The 25,345-nt window shown below is 41.6% G+C and overlaps 1 protein-coding gene across 1 annotated transcript in view; it reads right to left on the reverse strand.

The window, feature by feature from the left end:
* GLRA3 (glycine receptor alpha 3) overlaps positions 1–25,345 on the reverse strand; it is a 443,610-nt gene that overhangs the window by 59,417 nt on the left and 358,848 nt on the right. The window contains exons 5-7 of the mRNA XM_077279517.1: positions 24,394–24,476; positions 23,221–23,358; positions 10,882–11,096 (exon numbers count right to left, since the gene is read on the reverse strand). Of these exons, the coding sequence (XP_077135632.1) occupies positions 10,882–11,096; positions 23,221–23,358; positions 24,394–24,476 (436 nt within the window). The remainder of the gene's footprint in view (positions 1–10,881; positions 11,097–23,220; positions 23,359–24,393; positions 24,477–25,345) is intronic.

A 25,345-nucleotide genomic window follows, 5' to 3' on the forward strand; every position in this document is an offset into this window, starting at 1 on the left:
GTGTCTGCTGTCAGAATCAGAATCAACATGATGTATCCATACGACCAAGGTCATAAAGTACCAGGTGACCTTGACGTATGGATACGTCCAAAGTGGTAAAGGGATTTAAGGGGTTTTTCAGGTGTTGTATTGATTGTATTGAGAAGATGCGATGGGTCCCATATACAGCTGGCAGTGATTGTATCTAGCTGCGAAAGCAGCTATTAGAGGTGTATGTGGCTGTATAACACAGTTGGCATCCACTGTGTTGGAGCGGGCTCAGATCCTGAGCCTGATTATTTCACTGTCAAATTCTGTACACTGGCATTGTCGGGAATGGGTTATGTTACAGTATCTTCCATCTTATGACTTTACAATTACATTTCTTCCATTTAAGAGCATCCTTACGCATAAGGCTATTCAGTCTTCAAAAAAAAGCCATTGCTAACATAGTAAGTTATTTTTGTGAACTGTGAAAAATAAAACGCAACTGTAACATGCAATTACCATCTTGGGAATAGGGATAAAGTTATCCCTAGTTATCCAGCCACGTTACATCTGTAAATCAAAGTGATTTCAGCTCTTGTAGCATAAATGCCCCATTTATTATTTATAAATCATACATCTAGCCTAAAGAGTGCTAGTTCAGCAAACATTTGTAACACCTCCTGTTCTAGCTCACAAAGCAACATTAGAAGAACAAAGAAAAAAGAAGAGTAGATGCAGTGAGGGTCAGGGGAGGATATAAGAAATGGCACCCAATGGGACAAAGAGGCAAGAGTTTGTTTTTGCTGCAAAGAAAACATAAGCCCTCATACATTAAAGGTGTTGTCCTTTACTCAGAAAACCCCTATAGTCTAATTTATACAATAAAAATAACCCTTATGTATCTCTCGTATCAGCAGCATTCTGGCAATATTGACACAGCGTTTCTCAAGGATGGAGTGAGATAGTTATGTGAAGTCAGCCCTGTAGCCAATCAGTGGCTGCTATGGTACAAGATTTGTCTAAAGCAAGTCTAAAGGTACCGTTACACTAAACGACTTACCAACAATCACGACCAGCGATACGACCTGGCCGTGATCGTTGGTAAGTCATTGTGTGGTCGCTAGGGAGCTGAAACACAGACAGCTCTCTCCAGCGACCAACGATCAGGGGAACGACTTCAGCATCGTTGAAACTGTCTTCAACGATGCCGAAGTCCCCCTGCAGCACCCGGGTAACCAGGGTAAACATCGGGTTACTAAGTGCAGGGCCGCGCTTAGTAACCCAATATTTACCCTGGTTACCATTGTAAAAGTAAAAAAAAAAAAAGCACTACATACTCACATTCCGATGTCTGTCACATCTCCCGCCGTCAGCTTCCGTGAACACATCGCTGGATCGGCGTCACACACGCCGATCCAGGGATGACAGCGGGTGATCAGCGACCAAAAAAGGTCCTGATCATTCCCTACGACCAACGATCTCCCAGCAGGGGCCTGATCGTTGGTCGCTGTCACACATAACGAGATCATTAGCGGGATCGTTGCTACGTCACAAAAAAGTGTGACATTGCAACGATATCGTTAACAAAATCGTTATGTGTGAAGGTACCTTAAGCGCATCAGGTCAATAGCAGCCAATGATTGGCTACAGAGCCCACATGGCATAACAATGACACATGACTCTCAGGAGACCTGGAGTCAACCTCATTAGAATCGTGTCTATATGGGAGATAAGTATAGAGTATGTTTATTTTAGAATGGACATATTATTTAAGAATGAGTTGTCTGAGTAGTGGACAACCCCTTTAAGACTGACATTTTGTATGCCAAACTTAATTAGGGGTATGCTGGAATAAAATGCAAGATGTAATGAATTTGATGCACTTTGCAACTTCCGCATACCACCATCAGAAACCACCATCGGAAACATATACCAGCCAGCGGCTGGCACATATTTCTACTGTAAACTCCCCAATGTTTGTGGCGTAAATTATGATAAATTTGCAATACCTTGTATCACTTGAGCTCCACTCACTTTTAGAAAATGTTGGTGAATTATCTGGGACTGACATAAAACCACCAAAATTCACAAATTATACCATGTTAGGCAGTTTTATAAACAGTGTCTATTCAACATTCAAGTGTTTGTTTTTTGCCATCATCAAAAGTTGGAGCATCATTATATACTGTAAGAGGGTCATTGGTAATGTGCTGGAGGAGAGATATGTTTCACTGAGGTTATTATATTCAGTGATATAAACGTGAAAGTTTTGCTCCAGCATGTTTTGTGTGGAGAGGGGTTAATCAGTCAAAACAGGGCCAGGTCTATTATAAACAGCTGAAGAGGTGAGCGGGACAGCTTTTAACCATATCTCCACCCTAGGGAGAAGTCCAGGTGCTAAAAGTGAAGCCATTGGACTTTGTGATTGTTCTGTGTACTCTGGATGGGTGCTGACCTCCGGAGCTGGGCTCTTGGTAAACAGAGCTGCATCCTGTTTCCTGTGCAGGAGAACCTCGCAGTTATAAGCACTATAGTGAGTGGTGTTTGGTTGTTAACTAGACAAAATATGTGTTTCTTTTGTTTGGACTGGTTTATGAAGCCTGTTTTAATAAACCAGTTGAAAATTTAAATGAGAAGCATTCCTATGACTCCCTTGTTAATCAGCCGTGTGAACCGATCTAGCACAATACATTTAGGACATGTGTAAACAGAATATTCTATTAATGACTATTACCATTCACTGACTTCAATGAATTCCCGATATTGATATTCCCGTAGATATGACATCAATTAATTACATGGCAATACTACTGATAGTACTTGTAGTACTCTTCATTTACTTGTTTATCTAGAAGCTTCACAGTTGAGCCAAGGTAATGAGTGCTCATTGTCACCTCATCCACTAAAGCAGAGGTCCCCAACCTTTTTTGCACCAGGGACCGGCTTTAAGCAAGACCAATTTTCCATGGCCCGGTGGGGGTGGGGCATGGGCGGGGCTTTGGTCATATGGGGTGGGGTTAGTGCATACTTATCATATAATTATGACATTTATAATGAGAATGTGGTCACTCGCCCGCGCCGTCGCACAGCGACATGTCCCTATGGTCACTCGCCCGCGCCGTCGCACAGCGACATGTCCCTATGGTCACTCGCCCGCGCCGTCACACAGCGACATGTCTCTATGGTCACTCGCCCGCGCCGTCACACAGCGACGTGTCACTTGTCCCAATAATGACGGCCTGGCTTCTTCTGAAGTGACTTTTCCAGCCTGCTGTGCACTGTGCCCACTGCTCCAGTGATAGAGGAGGCCACAATGGTCCAGTCCACACACACAGCACAGATGTGGCCCCCGCCCAGGCCACTGTGGGAGAGTCCTGCATCCTATGCTCCCCGCCTGCTGTGTACCCCAGCTCCCCACACATGGACCCTGCACAGCCGCCGATAATACCGGTCCCGGCCGCCCGCCTGTCAGCAGCAGGCCGTCCCTGTCCTCCCCTCTTCCTGGCTGCGGGGCCTCTTCCCTTCATTCAGAGGGGCCCAGCCCGCTGTTCCCGCACAGGCCGGATATGAGACTCACCCATGGTGACTCCGGTGCTGGACCCTCCGCCTGGCTAGCTGCGCGTCTCTGTGCTCTCAGTACTGACACAGCCCCGGGACGTCGCCGTACGCGCTACGTCTACAGACTGCAAGGAAGCGGCGACTTCAGCCCACACGGTGACGTCACGGAATGGGAGGAGCTGCGGCTGTGGAATCCGCCCGCCCTGCGTGACGTGGATGTCCTGTGTGCTGACGGTTGTGGCTAAATCCTAGTCAGCTAAAGTAGCTGTCAGCGGCGCCGCGGACCGGCTGAAAAACCCCAACGGCCCGGTCCTGGTCCGCGGACCGGCGGTTGGGGACCTCTGCACTAAAGGATGCTTGACTGCAGTTCTAGGTAAACTGATTTTATATTATGAAGTTCTACAAAGAAAAACTCTATAGACAGATCTTGCCATATGTAGAGTACATGATTATTATGGTGCAATCCTTGAAATGCCCAGAATTAATGATTAATGTATCTTGCTTCTTTTTTACCAAAACTACCCCTCGTTAATTTTCTGGACTCATTTAAAGAAATGTTGGGAGATCAAAACTGTTGAGTCTGAGGCCAGAACTGAAATTCAAAACCACAATACAAAACGAAACTCTCATCTTCAATGGGTAGTGAGCTATTTGAGGACCATTTACTATTGAGGATCAAGATCAAATAATTATGTCTCTTATGACTTTTAATTTAAAAAAGGAAATAGCAGTGTTACGTCCTGGTAAAAGAGAAATGCCTTACCGTGGCTACCAGGTACACACTTAGTCTATGTTTGGATGTGATGGTCAGCTTTTTGAAATTTGTATTCATTAGCCTTCTGACTGAGCACTCCGCCTTTTAGCCACAAGTGTTTTAATTACAGCAGGACCACTACCCCTCCACAGAGAGAGAGATTTATGTCTAAGAAAGGACACACATTAGGTTCCCATTTCAGATGAAGACTTTATTCTAAGAGAGGAATGGCAGTGTTAGATCCTGTAAAAGAGAAATGCCTTACCATGGCTACCAGGTACACATGAATTGGCCAATTTATGCACTTTGCTTTCTCAATTTTTCATATTTCTAGTGCAGTAATGCAATTCAATTTTCATATTTCATATTTGCATGCTATGGCACTACAGAGTGCTGCTTTTTTGTCTGTATGTCTTATGACTTTTAAGACTTACGTATAGTCAATTTTAAGATTTCATTTAATCTACAGAGCAACAACTGGGCTTTCATTGAAAAGCCAGACTGTGTTATAGTTAGTGTCGAGCATTCCGATGCTGCAAATATCGGGTATCGGCCGATATTCGCTGTATCGGAATTCTGATACTGAGTTCCGATATTTTTGTGATATTGGAAATCGTAATCGGAAGTTCCTATAAGCTCCCAGGCGTGTGCGGTGCGTATGGTTCCCAGGGTCTGGAGGAGAGGAGACTCTCCTTCAGGCCCTGGGATCCATATTCATTTAAAAAATAAAGAATAAAAATAAAAAATATGGATATACTCACCCTCGGACGGCCCCTGGACCTCAGCGGTGCAACCGGCAGCCTCCGTTCCTATGAATGCAGTGAGTGTAGGACCTGCGATGACGTCGCGGCTTGTGATTGGTCGCATGAGCGGTCACATGAGCGGTCACGCGACCAATCACAAGCCGTGACGTCATCGAAGGTCCTTCACTCTGCATTCTTAGGAACGGAGGAAGACGCTTGCAGCGGTGACAGCCAGGGCTCGTCCGAGGGTGAGTATATCCATATTTTTTATTTTTATTCTTTATTTTTTACATGAATATGGATCCCAGGGCCTGAAGGAGAGTTTCCTCTCCTTCAGACCCTGGGAACCATCCAGGATCACTTCCGATATTTGTGTCCCATTGACTTTTATTGGTATCGGGTATCGGTATCGGCGATATCCGATATTTTTTGGATATCGGCCAATCCAATCAGATACCGATACTTTCAAATATCGGAAGGTATCGCTCAACACTAGTTATAGTGCATTCTTCCATCTATGTGCATGAGCCCTAATGAAACCAGCTAAAGTGCAAAAAAATTACTTTAGTTTAAGCAATTTAAAGGAATCTGTCATGTCCGATAATGATATTAACCTGCAGATGTGGGATTAATCTGCAAATTAATAGTGTTATGAAGTTGTCCGATCACTGTAAGTTGCCCATGAGAAAATGAACTTTATTTCTCCTGGAAGCCATCAGCTTTCAGTCATGTAGGCGTGCCCAAAGAAAAAAAAGGGGTTTGATACCGTGTTAGCAAGGTAAAAAAATAATGCTCTCAGTGTAAAAAGCAAGATAATCCTGTAGTTATGATACCTTGTAATGGCTAACAAAAATAAAATTAGCTCTCTTGTCAAAGCTCTGCCAATAGCCCTTTGTATAACAGTACTGTAAGAGGGAAACCGAGTTGCTAGAAGGAGCCCAAACTGTGAAGAACTGGGTAGTGCTGGCACTGTCAGCCATATCAGAAGTGGTCAAGAAGGTCCATGGTGAGAAAAACAGAAAGATAAAAAAGATTAAGGATTCATAAGCTTGCTTGTTTGGGTTAGCAAACCTTATCTGTAGTTTGTTGCTAATCCAAAACATATAAGCTTATTGTTCCTTAATCTTGTTTTGTCTTTTTGCTTTTTCTCACCATATTTTCAATTACACAGTCAAAGTTATGTTTTAACATTGTTACATTGGTACTGGAGCCCAGTTCTCTTGGACCTGCTCTCCCACTTCTAACCCTGATCAAACACAGTCTACCAAGGTTCCTATGAGAAGTCAATTGGTTTTCACTCTGAATTGTCCTCACTGGAGGATGAGTTCATTACCATTTTTTCTCTTTCTCCACTGTGCGCAATAGTCAGGGGGCATGACTGCAGCTACTGAACACAAACTAGTCTCTGTGAGAAAATGCCTTACAGAACTAGTCCTGGTTCATAACCAATCAGTGAGGTGCTGTGTATAAATTGAAATTAAATCAAATATATGCGGTTGTGCAAAAAAATATTACTGAAAAGCCTGGATAAAGGAATAAAAATGTGCATTTTAATAGCATCAGGTGACCTGACATGATCTCCTTACATTAGTTTTTGTCATCATTATTCCAAGTAACCATTTAAAGATGTAAACTAGTAAAGGCTCCGTTTTTAGCCTTTCAAGTTTCTGAAGTTCTCACCAGTTCAGAATAATTTTATAATAAGAATAAAACAATTAGATATGTTAGCATTTATAAGGGGTCATTAACAGAGCTCATTTCCTTAGTCAGGCAAGTCCTGTAGACAAGTCAACCTCAATCTTCATGCATATGCATGTCTATATTACTTAATATTCATGACTAATTTTTAGTCCCTCCAAATAACTTTTATAGTTGGTAACTTTATCACAATGATATGAAAATAGAAATCACGGCACTCAGGGCTTCTTGGTGGTGCACAAGTTAGGAATCCAACCCGTCGAGTATAACTAAGAAATACTTGGCACTCTGGAGATATTTGTTGCAAAATTCAGAAGTAAATTTTATTCGGTGCATCCAGATCAACATATATAAACGTTTTCGGTCTATACAAATAAGACCTTCATCAGATACAGTCGTGAATGCTGAAATATATGTACAAAAACAAAAAACAAAGAAAACAGTTTTTAGACAAAATTCATGATGCACAGCAAAATTACAAAAACGATGCAATCTGTATTATTATGACAATCTACATACAGATTTGATGAGTGGCAGAAAGCAAACGTGACGGCCTGGGCGAATCCGGCCTGGAACAAGGTGAGACGTGAATCCTGTTCCGAGAATGCTAGGAGTGTACATGTGTTAGGGTTACATTTGATAATAGTGAGATGAGAACTTTCAGGTTAATGAGACATATGGAGAAAAAAGTACAATTTAATAAAAGCAACACCCCAACAAAAGGATATAAGTAGTGGAGTGACCACCCCCAATGACTACGGGGACATGCAGATAATGCAGATAAAGTACACAGTGAGCCGCCTAAAATAGAAAAAGAAATGAAGACATGAATACATAAAAATAGATAATACACGTGATGTATAATGGTGGGGCAGGATGCCCTGTGGGCTATGTAATAATGCCAAACAGTCTAAGGGATGATCACCAGATACCTGGGCCCCTAGTTGGAAAGCCTGTGGGCGCAGCTATAAAATAATGAGCTACCCAGGGTCCTATGGTAATTACCTGGAGACCATGGATAGTGTGTGACGAAGCAAACACACTAGGTTAAATGTCAGCCAAAATGCGGGAGCGCAAGGCGCCTGCAGAGTAAAATGGGGGTGCATGTAAGTACCATAATACTGCCAATATGAATACAGCCTGATGCATGGTCACCTGGACTCCGACTCCATACCTGAATGCATGTGGTAATATGGAGACACAGCGCTATGGATAGGCGAGGTGCTCGCAGGGGAGACAGCGCTGTGAAAAGAGGCATGGGTTTACCAGGAGTGTACCAGAACTGGAGGCAGGGCAGGGCCGGCGCTGAGGCCGAGTGTTGCTGTACCTGAGATCAGAGGTGCCACGGACGCCGTGCAGAGGAGAGAAAACGCTCCCGGGGCTGCTGGAGGAGGGCAGCATTTCCGGGTAAATAAGCGCTCTGTATAGTGTCACCTGACCTGTGACGTCAGCGGGTCACGTGACCGGAGGACCCGCGCATGCGCAGAAGACCGGAAAAAAAAAAAAAAAAAAAAAACCCGCTGACGTCACAGGTCAGGTGACACTATACAGAGCGCTTATTTACCCGGAAATGCTGCCCTCCTCCAGCAGCCCCGGGAGCGTTTTCTCTCCTCTGCACGGTGTCCGTGGCACCTCTGATCTCAGGTACAGCAACACTCGGCCTCAGCGCCGGCCCTGCCCTGCCTCCAGTTCTGGTACACTCCTGGTAACCCCATGCCTCTTTTCACAGCGCTGTCTCCCCTGCGAGCACCTCGCCTATCCATAGCGCTGTGTCTCCATATTACCACATGCATTCAGGTATGGAGTCGGAGTCCAGGTGACCATGCATCAGGCTGTATTCATATTGGCAGTATTATGGTACTTACATGCACCCCCATTTTACTCTGCAGGCGCCTTGCGCTCCCGCATTTTGGCTGACATTTAACCTAGTGTGTTTGCTTCGTCACACACTATCCATGGTCTCCAGGTAATTACCATAGGACCCTGGGTAGCTCATTATTTTATAGCTGCGCCCACAGGCTTTCCAACTTGGGGCCCAGGTATCTGGTGATCATCCCTTAGACTGTTTGGCATTATTACATAGCCCACAGGGCATCCTGCCCCACCATTATACATCACGTGTATTATCTATTTTTATGTATTCATGTCTTCATTTCTTTTTCTATTTTAGGCGGCTCACTGTGTACTTTATCTGCATTATCTGCATGTCCCCGTAGTCATTGGGGGAGGTCACTCCACTACTTATATCCTTTTGTTGGGGTGTTGCTTTTATTAAATTGTACTTTTTTCTCCATATGTCTCATTAACCTGAAAGTTCTCATCTCACTATTATCAAATGTAACCCTAACACGTGTACACTCCTAGCATTCTCGGAACAGGATTCACGTCTCACCTTGTTCCAGGCCGGATTCGCCCAGGCCGTCACGTTTGCTTTCTGCCACTCATCAAATCTGTATGTAGATTGTCATAATAATACAGATTGCATCGTTTTTGGAATTTTGCTGTGCATCATGAATTTTGTCTAAAAACTGTTTTCTTGTTTTTTGTTTTTGTACATATATTTCAGCATTCACGACTGTATCTGATGAAGGTCTTATTTGTATAGACCGAAAACGTTTATATATGTTGATCTGGATGCACCGAATAAAATTTACTTCTGAATTTTGCAACAAATATCTCCAGAGTGCCAAGTATTTCTTAGTTTTATCACAATGATAACTTATACTTTAACTGCAGCTATAATTTTCATCATTTTGTCATTAATGAATTTGGAATTTGGGTTTCAATTGCCATTAGTCATATTTTCTACATTTTGGCACGCTCAGCTTGCTACCCCATCAACATAATAATTCACATCTGCTTAGTTATCATTACCATTTAAGAGCTTTACAATTAATCTTTATTTTTTTTTCAAGCTAATTTTCATATAACTTAAAAGGGTTGTTTTAGGTTCGTAAATGAATAAAGAGGCAAAATGCTTATAAATACAAGAAGATTTGCAATTTGCATCTTATTAAAATCCTCAATGTTCTCAAGAATAGAGGGATTTTTAATTTTATAGTGTACAGCTCATTGCCTAGATTATACTGGCCACCCTGCAGTCCCACATGGCTAATTTCATGCGCATGCAGGGTCTACGCTTTACAGCCTCCTCGTTTCACTCTGGAGTTGACCAGATTGCTGATTCCAGCTAGTTTTAGTCTTAATATGCTTCAACTATGCTTCAGATGGAAAGGTGCCTCTGCTAGCAGCCTAAGTGAGAGCATAGTTCTGACCAGCTGTGTGACCTTGCCGCTGATCCCAGCTGTCAATATTCAGGAGCACAGTGCTCTGGACAAAACAGGAAACTGGAAGCGGTGTACTCCTGAAGAAACAAGTTGAGAATCCTTTAAAGGATTTGTCTTCATTGGGAAATTAATTTTCAAGCAGCATGTAGGAAAAATTGTAATACAGAGAGTTCTCTCATTCATGACCCTCATTTATGGGCAAATGCAACTACAAAGTGCACCTATCAGTCTGGATGACCCAGACACATTTGTGCATTTCATCGACAGCTATTAAGAATAGCTGTGTAAAGCTTCATGGAGTTGCAGAAAAATTGAAATGCAGCCAGTGTCACCTACAGAAAAAAAGATTATCGTTGGGGCTTCTTGCAGTGAAAAACTCTGTGACCAGCATATCATCTGGAGATTATTCTAACAAAAACAAGACAAAAATTGTACAAAGCAAAATTCCAGTTTATTAAATTTGCCAATTGAAAAATTTGCTGGAATATTTTAGAAAATGCTACCATTGTTTTTAAAGAGATATTCCAGGAAACTATTTCTTTTTGTTAAATGCCTTGAACTGCTCTAAAATATTTAAGGTAATGAAAACCACCCTCCTCCATTCCTCTCAAGCCCTGTGCTCATCTAGTCCTCTCTGGTCTGGGTAATCTTGGCACACAGGAAATGGAAGGAAATGCTCACTAAGACAATCACTGTCTGGGATGGGTCACCACTGCACCCATTTATTGGTTGAGTGGACATTTCCAGTGTGTCAAGTATGGGACCAGGAGGCAAAGACCATCAGTGACCGGGTGAGTGCTGGAAAAGAATTTTCAAGGAATCAAAGAGGATCAGTCTACACAGCAATATAATAGATATATTTGAGGTTACTTACCTTTGGCAGTGAAGCTCTGGAACCAGAGCTCTGGGTTGTCATAGTTAGTACAGTAGTTATCCCTAAGGCAACTCTGGCTGGAGCTGCATCCATGTTGATCCAAAATGAAACCCATGATAAAATAACAATCAAAAGACTGGGAATGTACATCTGAATCAGGTAGTAGCCCATCTGCCTCTCTAGATGGAATCGAACTTCAATGCATGTAAACTTTCCTAGAGGTAGGGAAAAAAATTACAGACATTGTAAAAGTAGAAGACAAGTAAATTGTATTTTTTCCTGATTTTATCTCTATTGGAATTTTTTTCCTACTTTTCTGTACACTGTATGGCAAAATGAATAGCGTCTTTCAAAACCACAGCATTGTCCCGAAAAAAATCAAGACCTTATGTATCTATGTCGATGGAATAATAAAAAAGTTATGACTGTTGGGACAAGGTGAGGAAAAATGAAAAGCACAAAAAATTGCTGGTTTAAACCAAAGCTAAGAGACACTGCAAACATCGACTTTAGATCTTGCATACTTGGCTTGTCCATTTATTACATGGAATAGATACAGAAAAAATTTGTCCAGCTAAAGTTGTATCACTGAAAATGTAACTTTCAAATTTAGTGCATGTAATCCCACTTTAACTTTCACAATTCATAGAAGCTATTATACATAGAGGTACCTGATCAGCATCATTCTTTATGGAAGGCATAGGTCTCATATACACAGCAAAGCATTACACCTGGATCATGCACAAAGTCCCATTGGTTCTGTATACTGGTCTTAAAAGCATTCAATGAGGAGTTACCATTTTGGACATATTCTCGTATACATCCCCTGGCTGGTAGGTAGTTTTAAATAATGTTTTATTAATGTATCTGGGGAATTTGAGTGAGAATTTTAATTGTACCATACCAAGGTTTGTGAATAGTTCTGAATTTATTTAATTTGTTCAAAAGTTAAAATATAGGCACACAACTTTTTAGAGATTTTAATTTTGTTAACATATTTTTCTGAAAATCTGTATTCAAAATGTAATTTAATTTTAAGATTGCAGTGTGGGAAAGGGATTATTTTTACAAGCACTGTAAGCATTGTATCCATTTTTTTACTTTTCATTCCCTGTCATGTACCATTATGATTTGTGCTCTGTGATGCAGCACCACAACATCATTTGTTCCAGCTAGCAGCATTCTCCATCTGGTACCGTAGCACATGACACATCTGTATTCTTCAAGTTCAGGTATCTTATGAAGAATAGTGCATAACAACTCACTGATCATGTGTTGCTCTATAATAGCTAAAATTCTTTATATTCTGATGGTCTTCAGATTATATTCTAAACCTAGCATGTACAAACTTTTCTAGTCCAAGGGCAGCAATGTCATGTTGAACGACTTGCAAGGGATGCAGTAAAACTTAAAGGGGCATGTAGTGCAGCGGGGTTGGTGCAGTAAGACAGATAGGCAGGGACCACAGGAAATTTCAAAACAAATGTCTTTTAATGTCCAAAAACTGACAAAAGAAAGAGCACGTGGAATGCTCTGGATAGCAGCTGGGAAACAAGACAGTCCGTTTCTGAGACCTGTTGCCATGGGCGACGGCACCACCATGCTACGCTGAGGGCTGCCTGGTATTTTGGCTCTGATTGGCTCCATGTTACCTCACACAGGCTGAGTTTTGCAGAGCCACCTGCTCTGCAAGTTTGCAAACCAAGAATGACACACCCAACCGTTTGCTGCAGGGTTTTTAAAAGAAACCTGTGGCCATGGGCCACTTGTAAAACCCGGTCAGGAGGAAGCAGACCACACCACTACCATCCTGTAGTCCACTCCAAAAATAAAAGCCCATGCCAGGTTTTCTTAAATCTGCCTTGGGCAAATAGCTTGCCCAAGACCAAACTTACATTTATTTTTTAACACAATCACAGCTATGCCTGTAACTGCAATGCACTCCAGTGGCCTCAATGCGCTTCTGTGCAGATCCTGGGGGACACATAACGACCCTCGCATATAACACCTGTCGCTGCCTCACAGGCATTTGCATTCAAGACGATTACAGCACAGAACAGTATCTATAATATAATGGTGGGAGCGTCACTCTGTCCGAAGCCTTTATAGACTGTGCAAGCATGACATGCCTGTGCAGTCTGGACCCCACAGATTTAAGCTGCCGGGGATGAGGATTGTGGCCCAGGAGATACTGTAACTGTATTGGCGTGCACAGTGTGCCGATACAGTTACATTCTGCAGCAGAGCAGGGAGAATCGATCTCCCTTCTCTGCCGCCCGGCTGCTATGGGGCCCCTGAGCAGGTGGAGGGCCGATGCCAGCAGTAGGCTCCATACCTGTCATCGCATGGTCAGGTGTATTGGAATCTAGCCAATGCAGCTGACCACATTGATGAGGGAAGGAGCGCTACACTCCTTCTCTCATCATCCCCCTGTCAGCGTCTGACGTCACCAGCACAGACACTGGCAGGGGGTGTGATGACATCACTGCCCAGCGGCCATGGTCCGGAGGTGAGTGGGAGCAGGGAGCAGTGCAGGAACTAGGAAGAAGAGAGGTAAGTATTTATTGTTTTTTTATGGGGGCTGCCTTATACTACAGAGTCTGCCTGTGCGGGGGTGCTGCCTTATACTACAAAGTCTGCCTGTGGGGTAAGCTGCCTTATACTACAGAATCTGCCTGTGGGGGGTTGCTGCCTTATAATACAGGGTCTGCCTATGGGGTGCTGCCTTATACTACAGGGTCTGCCTATGGGGTGCTGCCTTATACTACAGGGTCTGCCTATGGGGTGCTGTCTTATACTACAGGGTCTGCCTATGGGGTGCTGTCTTATACTGCAGAGTCTGCCTATGGGGTGCTGACTTATGCTACAGGGTCTGCCTATGGGGTGCGCAAAGTGGTAGCAGCACATGACAAGATTAGGGCTCAGGGTGGAAGCAGCACATACCAGGATGGAGACCATATATCAATATAAATGCTCACCACCCGGGTGTAGAATGGGTTCAATAGCTAGTATGTAATAAATATCTAAGAGATATAGGTTCCACAACCAAGGCTCATACATATCTGGAGAAAGGGGGTGCTCTTTTCCCCAGTCAGTACTCTAGAGAGGAGAATGATATAATAATAATCTTTATTTAGCACCAACATATTCCGCGGCACTTTACAGTTTAACAGTTTCAAAACACAAGTCATAAGTAACAACATTAACACTACAATCATTAAGGAAAAATAAGACAACCCTGCTCGTGAGAGCTTACAATCTACAACGAGGTGGGGGAGATGCAAGGTACAGGTGTGTATTTACAATGATGTATATACAGTGAAGGTCCAGCCATCTTGAGGGATAGATGGAGCTGGTGAATGGGTTACACATGCACACTTACCCATAAAATAACTTAGATTAGTGAACATGATAGGCTGCTCTGAACAAATGCGTTTTGAGGGAGCGCCTAAAACTATGCAAATTGTGAATGGTCCTAATTTCTTGGGATAGTGCATTCCAGAGGATTGGCACAGCGCAGGAAAAGTCTTGGAGTCGGGAGTGGTAGGTACGGATTAGTGCTGAGGTTAGTCAAAAGTAATTTGCAGAGCGCAGCAACCGGTTAGGCCGATAGACAGAAATGACGGAGGAGATGTAGGGGGTGCTGCACTGTGGAGAGCTTTGTGGGTGAGAACAAGTACTTTGAATTGGATCCTATAATGAATGGGCAGCCAATGTAAGGACTTTGGAAGAGCGGACTTTTCCGAGTACCGATTAGCCAGATAGATGACCGTGGCTGCTGCATTAAGTATTGACTGGAGAGGGAAAGTTGAGTAACAGGGAGGCCAATTAATAGAGCAGTGCAGTAGTCCAAGCGGGAGTGGATCATTGTGACAGTGAGGGTTTTTGTTGTTTCCATGGTGCGAAAAGGGCAGATTCTAGAGATGTTCTTAAGGTGTAAGTGGCAAGAGCGGGCAAGGAGAAGACCTTTCACACTTGTAACTCTCTAAGGGTGTTGTAGTAGTTGTTGGTTGCAATTCACAATTCCCTTGAAATAGAATAGTGAGTGCTGCATCCAAAACAAACATATGCCTGTCTGCAGTGCTAAGTGGAGGTCAAGGGACCCTAGTCTGTTGATGTATGGAGGACCAAATTATGGTTACAAAGTGTTCTATGTGTCCTTGATCATTTCTACTTATGTGAATTGTGCTATTCTTCCCTCTGGCATAAAATCTACTGTATACAGAAGGATAGGGGCCACACAAAATGGAATAATGGGCTGTATATGGCACCCAGGCCTTAGTTTGTGCACACATGCTCTAAATCATATAATAAGATGAACAAAAATAAAAACTGATCAATCCATATCTTGAGTTGACTGATATGTTCAAAAATATATTTTTCTACATACTAAACATTGCATGGACCCAACATACTACATTGTAATCATAGTAGTCCATGGGGCAATCTTCTACATATCCATGCCTCAAATTTCATATGTTAAGGAAGCCGTCAAACGATTTTTACTGATTCATCTAGAATCATAAACTGAGCATGCGCTATGAAGCCACTAGTAGCCATAGGGACTTTGTGTATCACTATGCAGGCTCCATGCTAATGGCTTTGTCACAGTCTATGAATTTCTGCCTTCTGTTAATTAGCATATCATATTTTATGGATATTGTGAGAATTAAAATCCAAACATTTGGCATATTCCCTCATCAATGATGTAATACATAGCACATTCAGTGCTTAAAATAACAGACGACTGTATTCCTGATTTCTGTTCCATTAGTATTAACAGAGTAACCAACAGTGTTTGATTAAAGACAAATCACATATTAGAAGGGCCTCCAACATGTTTCACTGCATCAGCAGCTTCATCAGCGGATGGGACAATTTTTTTATATTATCACATTATCCCTAAAATTGCACAATGTTTTAATGTATCAATCATAAAAGTTAATTTTTAGTGATTTGTTAGAGAGAGGCTTGCTTATTAGAGGGGATAGAACACTGTTTAGTAATTTTTTTTACATTTATTGATTTTATTCCTATCCCAAATCCTTTCCTCGTTTTATTTTTTTATTTCACATTTGCTTCACATTGACAGATTAAAAACTGTCACTTTTTACAGCACTTTTTGATATATTGGTAATAGAAATAAGTATTTTTTTTATTTGACTTCTCCAGCTTTGATTTCTTTTTATACTTTTGATTTGCAGTGAATAAATTTGCCGTTATTCTTAGTATGGCACAGACTTTTAATTGCCTGTAAAAAACATGTAGAATATTCTGTGATTTCCTAGGACTCTATTGAATCCTCTTGAGCTCTTTAATGCAAGCACAGCCTAGTTGTAAGTGACCTCATCAAATCTGGCTAGTGAAAATGGATAGTAACCAGTGATGACCAAAAGCCCATTTAACAACACACATTTTCGATTATAATTCTGGAATGTAGCATTTTATTTTCTTTTTTTTAACCTTTCTATAAAAAAAGGAAAAGAAGTTTTTAAAAAAATATATCGTTTATGGCTTTTCCATCTCAAAAGTTAGGAAGCAAACTCTATCTGACACACAAGCCTTAGTTTCAGTATTTTATTTCAGTGGCAAAATAAGACAGAGGATTATTTATCTGCCCTCATTGTTTTCAGTGTGTCAAAAACAAAAAAAATGCTTTATCAAAGTGCTTGATTACAATCTATCAAAGATCAATCAATTCATAGTCATACTGACTCTGTTTGTCCTGTATCTCCCTATCACTTGAATCTTTGAAAATGGGAATGGTAGTCTCAGTCTGTGAATACAATGTCCTTCATCATTGCAGCAGTACACCATAATCCTATTTAGGAATTTCTATCCCTTTCTATAGTAATAAATTATGAACTCTTACCTGCTATTCCTGGGCTGGAAAATCTAAAAATGGCAGTTGCTTTCCCTGCCCTCATCTTTTATAGTCCTGCGATAGTCCATCTTGATTTGATGTTCTAGGACATGTGATGTTATAATTGCAAGGCAAAATGGGGAAGCTTTTGCTCCCAAATCTAACATCATGAGATTGCATTCTGGCTGATGCAGTCTTCAGGTTGATTCAATCTTCAACGTGTGAAACGGTGCCATGCATTTTTATTGAATCAAATTGCAAATTGTTTTTAATTTGTTGAGACCTATGATTTTCAGGAAATTAGACCTGAAGTCGGTTGTCAATAAATTGATGTAGTTAATATGCCTTAAGATTTTGTTATACATTGCAAAATAATAATGTAGTGTAATATTAATGTTTTGTTCAATTGATTAGAGCTCTTGAGTCTTTTAGCTTAGATTCAATTTTTTTATTTTACCATAATCAAGTGCTAACAATATTTAACCCCTTTACCCCCAAGGGTGGTTTGCACGTTATGGACCGGGCCAATTTTTACAATTCTGACCACTGTCCATTTATGAGGTTATAACTCTGGAACGCTTCAACGGATCCCGGTGATTCTGACAATGTTTTATCGTGACATATTGTACTTCATGATAGTGGCAAAATTTCTTTGATATTACCTGCGTTTATTTGTGAAAAAAATGGAAATTTGGCAAAAATTTTGAAAATTTTGAAATTTTCCAACTTTGAATTTTTATGCAATTAAATCACAGAGATGTCACACAAAATACTTAGTAAGTAACATTTCCCACATGTCTACTTTACATCAGCACAATTCTGGAACCAACATTTTTTTTGTTAGGGAGTTATAAGGGTTAAAAGTTGACCAGCAATTTCTCATTTTTACAACACAATTTTTTTTTTAGGGACCACATCTCATTTGAAGTCATTTTGAGGGGTCTATATGATAGAAAATACCCAAGTGTGACACTATTCTAAAAACTGCACCCCTCAAGGTGCTCAGAACCACATTCAAGAAGTTTATTAACCCTTCAGGGGTTTCACAGGAATTTTTGGAATGTTTAAATAAAAATGAACATTTAACTTTTTTTCACAAAAAATTTATTTCAGCTCCAATTTGTTTTATTTTACCAAGGGTAACAGGAGAAAATGGACCCCAAACATTGTTGTACAATTTGTCCTGAGTAGGGTTGAGCGAAACGGATCGTTCATTTTCATAAGTCGCCGACTTTTGGTAAAGTCGGCGTCTCATGAAACCCGACCCGATCCCTGTGTGGGGTCGGCCATGCAGTATGCGATCTTGGTGCCAAAGTCGCGTTTCGTATGACGCGTTTAGCGCCATTTTTTCAGCCAATGAAGGAGCGTGGGCAGAGTGATGACACCCATCATTTTATCGCTTGTGCGCAGTAGCGATTTGGAATGTGTAAAAGGAAATTTCCTGTGCTGGGACGGAGGGGGGAGAGAGAGAGAGAGAGAGAGAGAGAAAAAAAAATATATATATATCCATTAACGTGCATAGGGTTTTGTGTTCCGGCCGATCCTCGACTTTGCGCTGTAATCGGCCGATTTCGCCCGACTCGACTTTTCCAACAGTCGGGTTTCGCGAAACATGACTCGACCCTAAAAAAGTCAAGGTCGCTCAACCCTAGTCCTGAGTACGCGGATACCCCATATGTGGGGGTAAACCACTGTTTGGGCGCATGGCAGAGCTTGGAAGGGAAGGAGCGCCGTTTGACTTTTCAATGCAAAATTGACAGGAATTGAGATGGGACGCCATGTTGCGTTTGGAGAGCCACTGATGTGCCTAAACATTGAAACCCCAACAAGTGACACCATTTTGGAAAGTAGACTCCCTAAGGAACTTATCTAGAGGTGTGGTGAGCACTTTACTTTGACCCACCAAGTGCTTCACAAAAGTTTATAATGCAGAGCCGTAAAAATTAAAAATCATTTTTTTTCACAAAAATTATCTTTTCGCCCCCAATTTTTTATTTTCCCAAGGGTAAGAGAAGAAATTGGACTGTAAAAGTTGTTGTACAATTTGTCCTGAGTACACTGATACCACAAATGTGGGGGTAAACCACTGTTTGGGTGCATGGGAGAGCTCGGAAAGGAAGGAGCGCCGTTTGACTTTTCAATGCAAAATTGACAGGAATTGAGATGGGACGCCATGTTGCATTTGGAGAGCCACTGATGTGCCTAAACATTGAAACCCCCCACAAGTGACACCATTTTGGAAAGTAGACCCCCTAAGGAACTTATCTAGATGTGTGGTGAGCACTTTGACCCACCAAGGGCTTCACAGAAGTTTATAATGCAGAGCCGTAAAAAAAAAAAAAAAAAAAAAAAAAAAAATTCCCACAAAAATTATATTTTAGCCCCCAGTTTTGTATTTTTCCGAGGGTAACAGGAGAAATTGGACCCCAAAAGTTGTTATCCAATTTGTCCTGAGTGTGCTGATACCACATATGTGGGGGGAACCACCGTTTGGGTGCATGGGAGGGCTCGGAAGGGAAGGAGCACCATTTGGAATGCAGACTTAGATGGAATGGTCTGCAGGCGTCACATTGCGTTTGCAGAGCCCCTAATGTACCTAAACAGTAGAAACCCCCACAAGTGACACCATATTGGAAACTAGACCCCCCAAGGAACTTATCTAGATGTGTTGTGAGAACTTTGAGCCCCCAAGTGTTTCACTACAGTTTATAACGCAGAGCCGTGAAAATAAAAAATCTTTTTTTCCCACAAAAATTATATTTTAGCCCCCAGTTTTGTATTTTCCCAAGGGTAACAGGAGAAATTGGACCCCAAAAGTTGTTGTACAATTTGTCCTGAGTATGCTGATAACCCATATGTTGGGGTAAACCCCTGTGTGGGCACACGGGAGCGCTCGGAAGGGAAGGAGCACTGTTTTACTTTTTCAACGCAGAATTGGCTGGAATTGAGATCAGACGTCATGTCGCGTTTGGAGAGCCCCTGATGTGCCTAAACAGTGGAAACCCCCCAATTATAACTGAAACCCTAATGCAAACACACCCCTAACCCTAATCCCAACGGTAACCCTAACCACACCTCTAAACCAGACACACCCCTAACCCTAACCCCAACCCTATTCCCAACCGTAAATGTAATCCAAACCCTAACCCTAACTTTAGCCCCAACCCTATCTTTAGCCCCAACCCTAACTGTAGCCCTAACCCTAGCCCCAACCTTAGCCCTAACCCTAGCCATAACCCTAACCCTAACCCTAACCCTAACCCTAGCCCTAACCCTAGCCCTAACCCTACCCTAAGCCTAACCCTAGCCCTTACCCTACCCTAACCCTAGCCCTAATCCTAACCCTAGCCCTAACCCTAACCCTAGCCCTAATGGGAAAATGGAAATAAATACGTTTTTTTAATTTTTTAATTTTTCCCTAACTAAGGGGGTGATGAAGGGGGGTTTGATTTACTTTTATGGCGGGTTTTTTAGCGGATTTTTATGATTGGCAGCCATCACACACTGAAAGACGCTTTTTATTGCAAAAAATATTTTTTGCATTACCACATTTTGATAGCTATAATTTTTCCATATTTGAGACCACAGAGTCATGTGAGGTCTTGTTTTTTGCGGGATGAGTTGACATTTTTATTGGTAACAGGTAAACCCCTGTGTGGGCACACGGGAGCGCTCGGAAGGGAAGGAGCACTGTTTTACTTTTTCAACGCAGAATTGGCTGGAATTGAGATCAGACGTCATGTCGCGTTTGGAGAGCCCCTGATGTGCCTAAACAGTGGAAACCCCCCAATTATAACTGAAACCCTAATGCAAACACACCCCTAACCCTAATCCCAACGGTAACCCTAACCACACCTCTAACCCAGACACACCCCTAACCCTAATCCCAACCCTATTCCCAACCATAAATGTAATCCAAACCCTAACCCTAACTTTAGCCCCAACCCTATCTTTAGCCCCAACCCTAACTGTAGCCCTAACCCTAGCCCCAACCTTAGCCCTAACCCTAGCCCTAACCCTAGCCCTAACCCTAACCCTAACCCTAACCCTAGCCCTAACCCTAGCCCTAACCCTACCCTAACCCTAACCCTAGCCCTTACCCTACCCTAACCCTAGCCCTAATCCTAACCCTAGCCCTAACCCTAACCCTAGCCCTAATGGGAAAATGGAAATAAATACGTTTTTTTAATTTTTTAATTTTTCCCTAACTAAGGGGGTGATGAAGGGGGGTTTGATTTACTTTTATGGCGGGTTTTTTAGCGGATTTTTATGATTGGCAGCCATCACACACTGAAAGACGCTTTTTATTGCAAAAAATATTTTTTGCATTACCACATTTTGATAGCTATAATTTTTCCATATTTGAGACCACAGAGTCATGTGAGGTCTTGTTTTTTGCGGGACGAGTTGACGTTTTTATTGGTAACAGGTAAACCCCTGTGTGGGCACACGGGAGCGCTCGGAAGGGAAGGAGCACTGTTTTACTTTTTCAACGCAGAATTGGCTGGAATTGAGATCAGACGTCATGTCGCGTTTGGAGAGCCCCTGATGTGCCTAAACAGTGGAAACCCCCCAATTATAACTGAAACCCTAATGCAAACACACCCCTAACCCTAATCCCAACGGTAACCCTAACCACACCTCTAACCCAGACACACCCCTAACCCTAATCCCAACCCTATTCCCAACCGTAAATGTAATCCAAACCCTAACCCTAACTTTAGCCCCAACCCTATCTTTAGTCCCAACCCTAACTGTAGCCCTAACCCTAGCCCCAACCTTAGCCCTAACCCTAGCCCTAACCCTAGCCCTAACCCTAACCCTAGCCCTAACCCTAACCCTACCCTAACCCTAACCCTAGCCCTTACCCTACCCTAACCCTAGCCCTAATCCTAACCCTAGCCCTAACCCTAACCCTAATGGGAAAATGGAAATAAATACGTTTTTTTAATTTTTTAATTTTTCCCTAACTAAGGGGGTGATGAAGGGGGGTTTGATTTACTTTTATGGCGGGTTTTTTAGCGGATTTTTATGATTGGCAGCCATCACACACTGAAAGACGCTTTTTATTGCAAAAAATATTTTTTGCGTTACCACATTTTGATAGCTATAATTTTTCCATATTTGAGACCACAGAGTCATGTGAGGTCTTGTTTTTTGCGGGACGAGTTGACGTTTTTATCGGTAACATTTTCGGGCATGTGACATTTTTTGATCGCTTTTTATTCCGATTTTTGTGAGGCAGAATTACCAAAAACCAGCTATTCATGAATTTCTTTTGGGGGAGGCGTTTATACCGTTCCGCGTTTGGTAAAATTGATAAAGCAGTTTTATTCTTCAGGTCAGTACGATTACAGCGATATCTCATTTATATCATTTTTTTATGTTTTGGCGCTTTTATACTATAAAAACTATTTTATAGAAAAAATAATTATTTTGGCATCGCTTTATTCTGAGGACTATAACTTTTTTATTTTTTTGCTGATAATGCTGTTTGGTGGCTCTTTTTTTGCGGGACAAAATGATGCTTTCAGCGGTATCATGGACATTTATATCTGTCTTTTTGATCGCGTTTTATTCCACTTTTTATTCGGCGGTATGATAATAAAGCGTTGTTTTTTGCCTCGTTTTTTTTTTTTTTTACGGTGTTTACTGAAGGGGTTAACTAGTGGGACAGTTTTATAGGTTGGGTCGTTACGGACGCGGCAATACTAAATATGTGTACTTTTATTGTTTGTTTTTTTATTTAGATAAAGAAATGTATTTATAGGAATAATATATTTTTTTTTTCTTTATTTAGGATTTTTTTATTTTTTTTTTTACACATGTGGAAATTTTTTTTTAAACTTTTTTACTTTGTTCCAGGGGGGGACATCACAGATCGGTGATCTGACAGTTTGCACAGCACTCTGTCAGATCACCGATCTGACTTGGAGCACTGCAGGCTTACCAGCGCCTACTCTGAGCAGGCACTCGGTAAGCCACCTCCCTCCCTGCAGGACCCGGATGCCGTGGCCATCTTGGATCTGGGACCTGCAGCGAGGAAGGAGGTAGGAGACCCTCGGAGCAACGCGACCACATCGTGTTGCTCCGGGGGTCTCAGGGAAGCCCGCAGGGAGCCCCCTCCCTGCACGATGCTTCCCTATACCGCCGGCACACCGCAATCATGTTTGATCGCGGTGTGCCGGGGGTTAATGTGCCGGGGGCAGTCCGTGACCGCTCCTGGCACATAGCGCCGGATGTCAGCTGCGATAGGCAGCTGACACCCGGCCGCGATCGGCCGCGCTCCCCCCGTGAGTGCGGCCGATCGCGCTGGACGTACTATTCCGTCCTTGGGAAGTAGGGCCCACCACACATGGACGGAATAGTACGTCCAATGACATAAAGGGGTTAAAGTCACTTAAATGTCTGGTAATTAATAGTACAGGAAAAAAGTGAAACAATAAGATCAGGTAGGAGGATTAGGAGAGGATTACCTGTATTATAGTGCTTGGTACAATAACGTAAGTCTTTTTCTTCTTTTAGGACAAACTGTGGCAGAGTCAGTCCATCTGCTATCTGTACAGGTGCATTTTCTTGCCATTCAAAAATTAGATCATTCATTGTGTATCCAACTGGAAGACATATAAGCATAACCTAAAGATTAATTTGTCATATGACGGTTCTGTCAACATAAAATAAGCATTCAGAATCTTTACTAAGTAAAAATAAAGATTGTCCCTTTTTACTAAATATTAATGACAAATTATACAGAAATTAAAATGTCAATTTCTATATTTAATTGCTCTGTAAAGGTCTCTATTATAGCGTCAAGGACATGTTTTCTGGTTCCGTGAACACTGTCTTAGAATTATCTTCTTGACTCCATATAAAATACTTTGATACTCAATAGTATGGTGTGTATTCAATTGAAAACAGCTGTGGGTAATACTGATTATCATCTGAAGCATGTCAACAGTTGCCAGAAGAAACATCCCAAATTCAAAGACATTAAACTGACAAGAAACAAATGTTATGTCAAAATCTGTTCTGCCAAAGTGAATGTGTTTGCAAAGGATGAAAAGTTAATTATACAGGTTTATTGCATAGTATTTATAAAAATATTAATAACGGTTACATTACAGAAAGATAACTTTTTTCTTACGGGCTCACATTTAGAGTGATGAAAATAAAAAAAATAAAAAATTATTGTGGTGGTGACATGTTGGACAATTTTGTATATATTACTGTAAAGAAAACAGAATATTTTCTTTTTCGTTTTTCTGTAAATAATTCATAATCATTATTAGATATGAGTGAATATCCTGAATTTCATTTAAGACAGAAACTCTAGATTTGGCTTGCAGACTTTATCTAGACTGAATAACTTTGTGTCCATCGTTCGCAAGAAAACTGACATGCCTGCAGGTTTTTCACACGGACACACGGTCCATGTGAAAAACCTGACATGTGCGCACCACCATTGATTACAATAGGTGTGCGTGTCCATTTTTGCGGCCCTTAAAAAACAGACCGCATACGGACACAAAAAACTCGACGTGCGAAGAAGGCCTTAGACTGTAGATTCGTAGCAAGTATGCACATGTGCGCATGCATTTAGGTTCAGTGGGCCTATAAGTAAATATTACGTTTTTTAGCATTACACTTACAGCTTTCCAGTTGCATTATACAAGTTTGCACATCCATGGGAAAATTTTTTAGATCCATTGGACAGGACAGTGTAAGCGTCAGCCTGAAATCAAAAGAAAATAGCATTAAAGCTACAAATTGAACAGCACTAGACATTCATGCTGAAGTCATTAAAACAAAGACTGTAGAATATGTGTGCAACAATCCGGTAATGCTATAATGGAAAGACAGCTACATCTATTCTATTGTCCTCGAGTACCTTTGCTCGCTTGATCTGTGCCTACCTACTAGTCTTATAATATTTTTTTTCAACTATTGATTCATAAAATATATTACCAATTAGATCAATATTTCCAGATATCAGAAAAGTAAATTAAAACTTTATGACATTATATACCAAATATATATACCATACAGTATATTCGCAAAGCAAACTTTGAGAATTACTCCATCCACTTTATATTTTAGACAAGAAATAAGTCAAAACATGACATTAAGGAAACTGATCACAGTACAATATGTGCAAAATGCTAAATTCAGATTTGAAATGGAGTTTCTGTTAGCATGATGTGCTACTTTTTCTCATGTGGAGTCAATGAAAGAGTGACAAATGAAACCTCCACTTTCTGTCTAACTGGTTAGATGCTGCATCTAATGCATTAAATGAGTTGAGATCAATTTTCTGTAAGATGGTGTTAGAGAATGGTGTTAGCCAGACCCACATTTGCCACTAGACACTGGAGCTCTGGTGCCTAAGGCGGCAAGTTGCAGGTGGCAGCACAAAAAGAGGGAAAGGAATTTTTATTTTTTTTACCTTCCCCCTCTTTCATTAGACAATGCAATAAATCCTATGTCTTTTTGGAGGAGGGGGGAGTGCACACTGCCATTTATTTACATTCGCGTCTTTAAGTCGAGAATACAAATAAACCAGCTGATTGACCCCGGAATTAGTAGCAGCGGCGCTTATGAGGT

This window comes from Ranitomeya variabilis, chromosome 1, assembly GCF_051348905.1.
Source record: "Ranitomeya variabilis isolate aRanVar5 chromosome 1, aRanVar5.hap1, whole genome shotgun sequence".
Lineage (NCBI taxonomy): Eukaryota > Metazoa > Chordata > Amphibia > Anura > Dendrobatidae > Ranitomeya > Ranitomeya variabilis.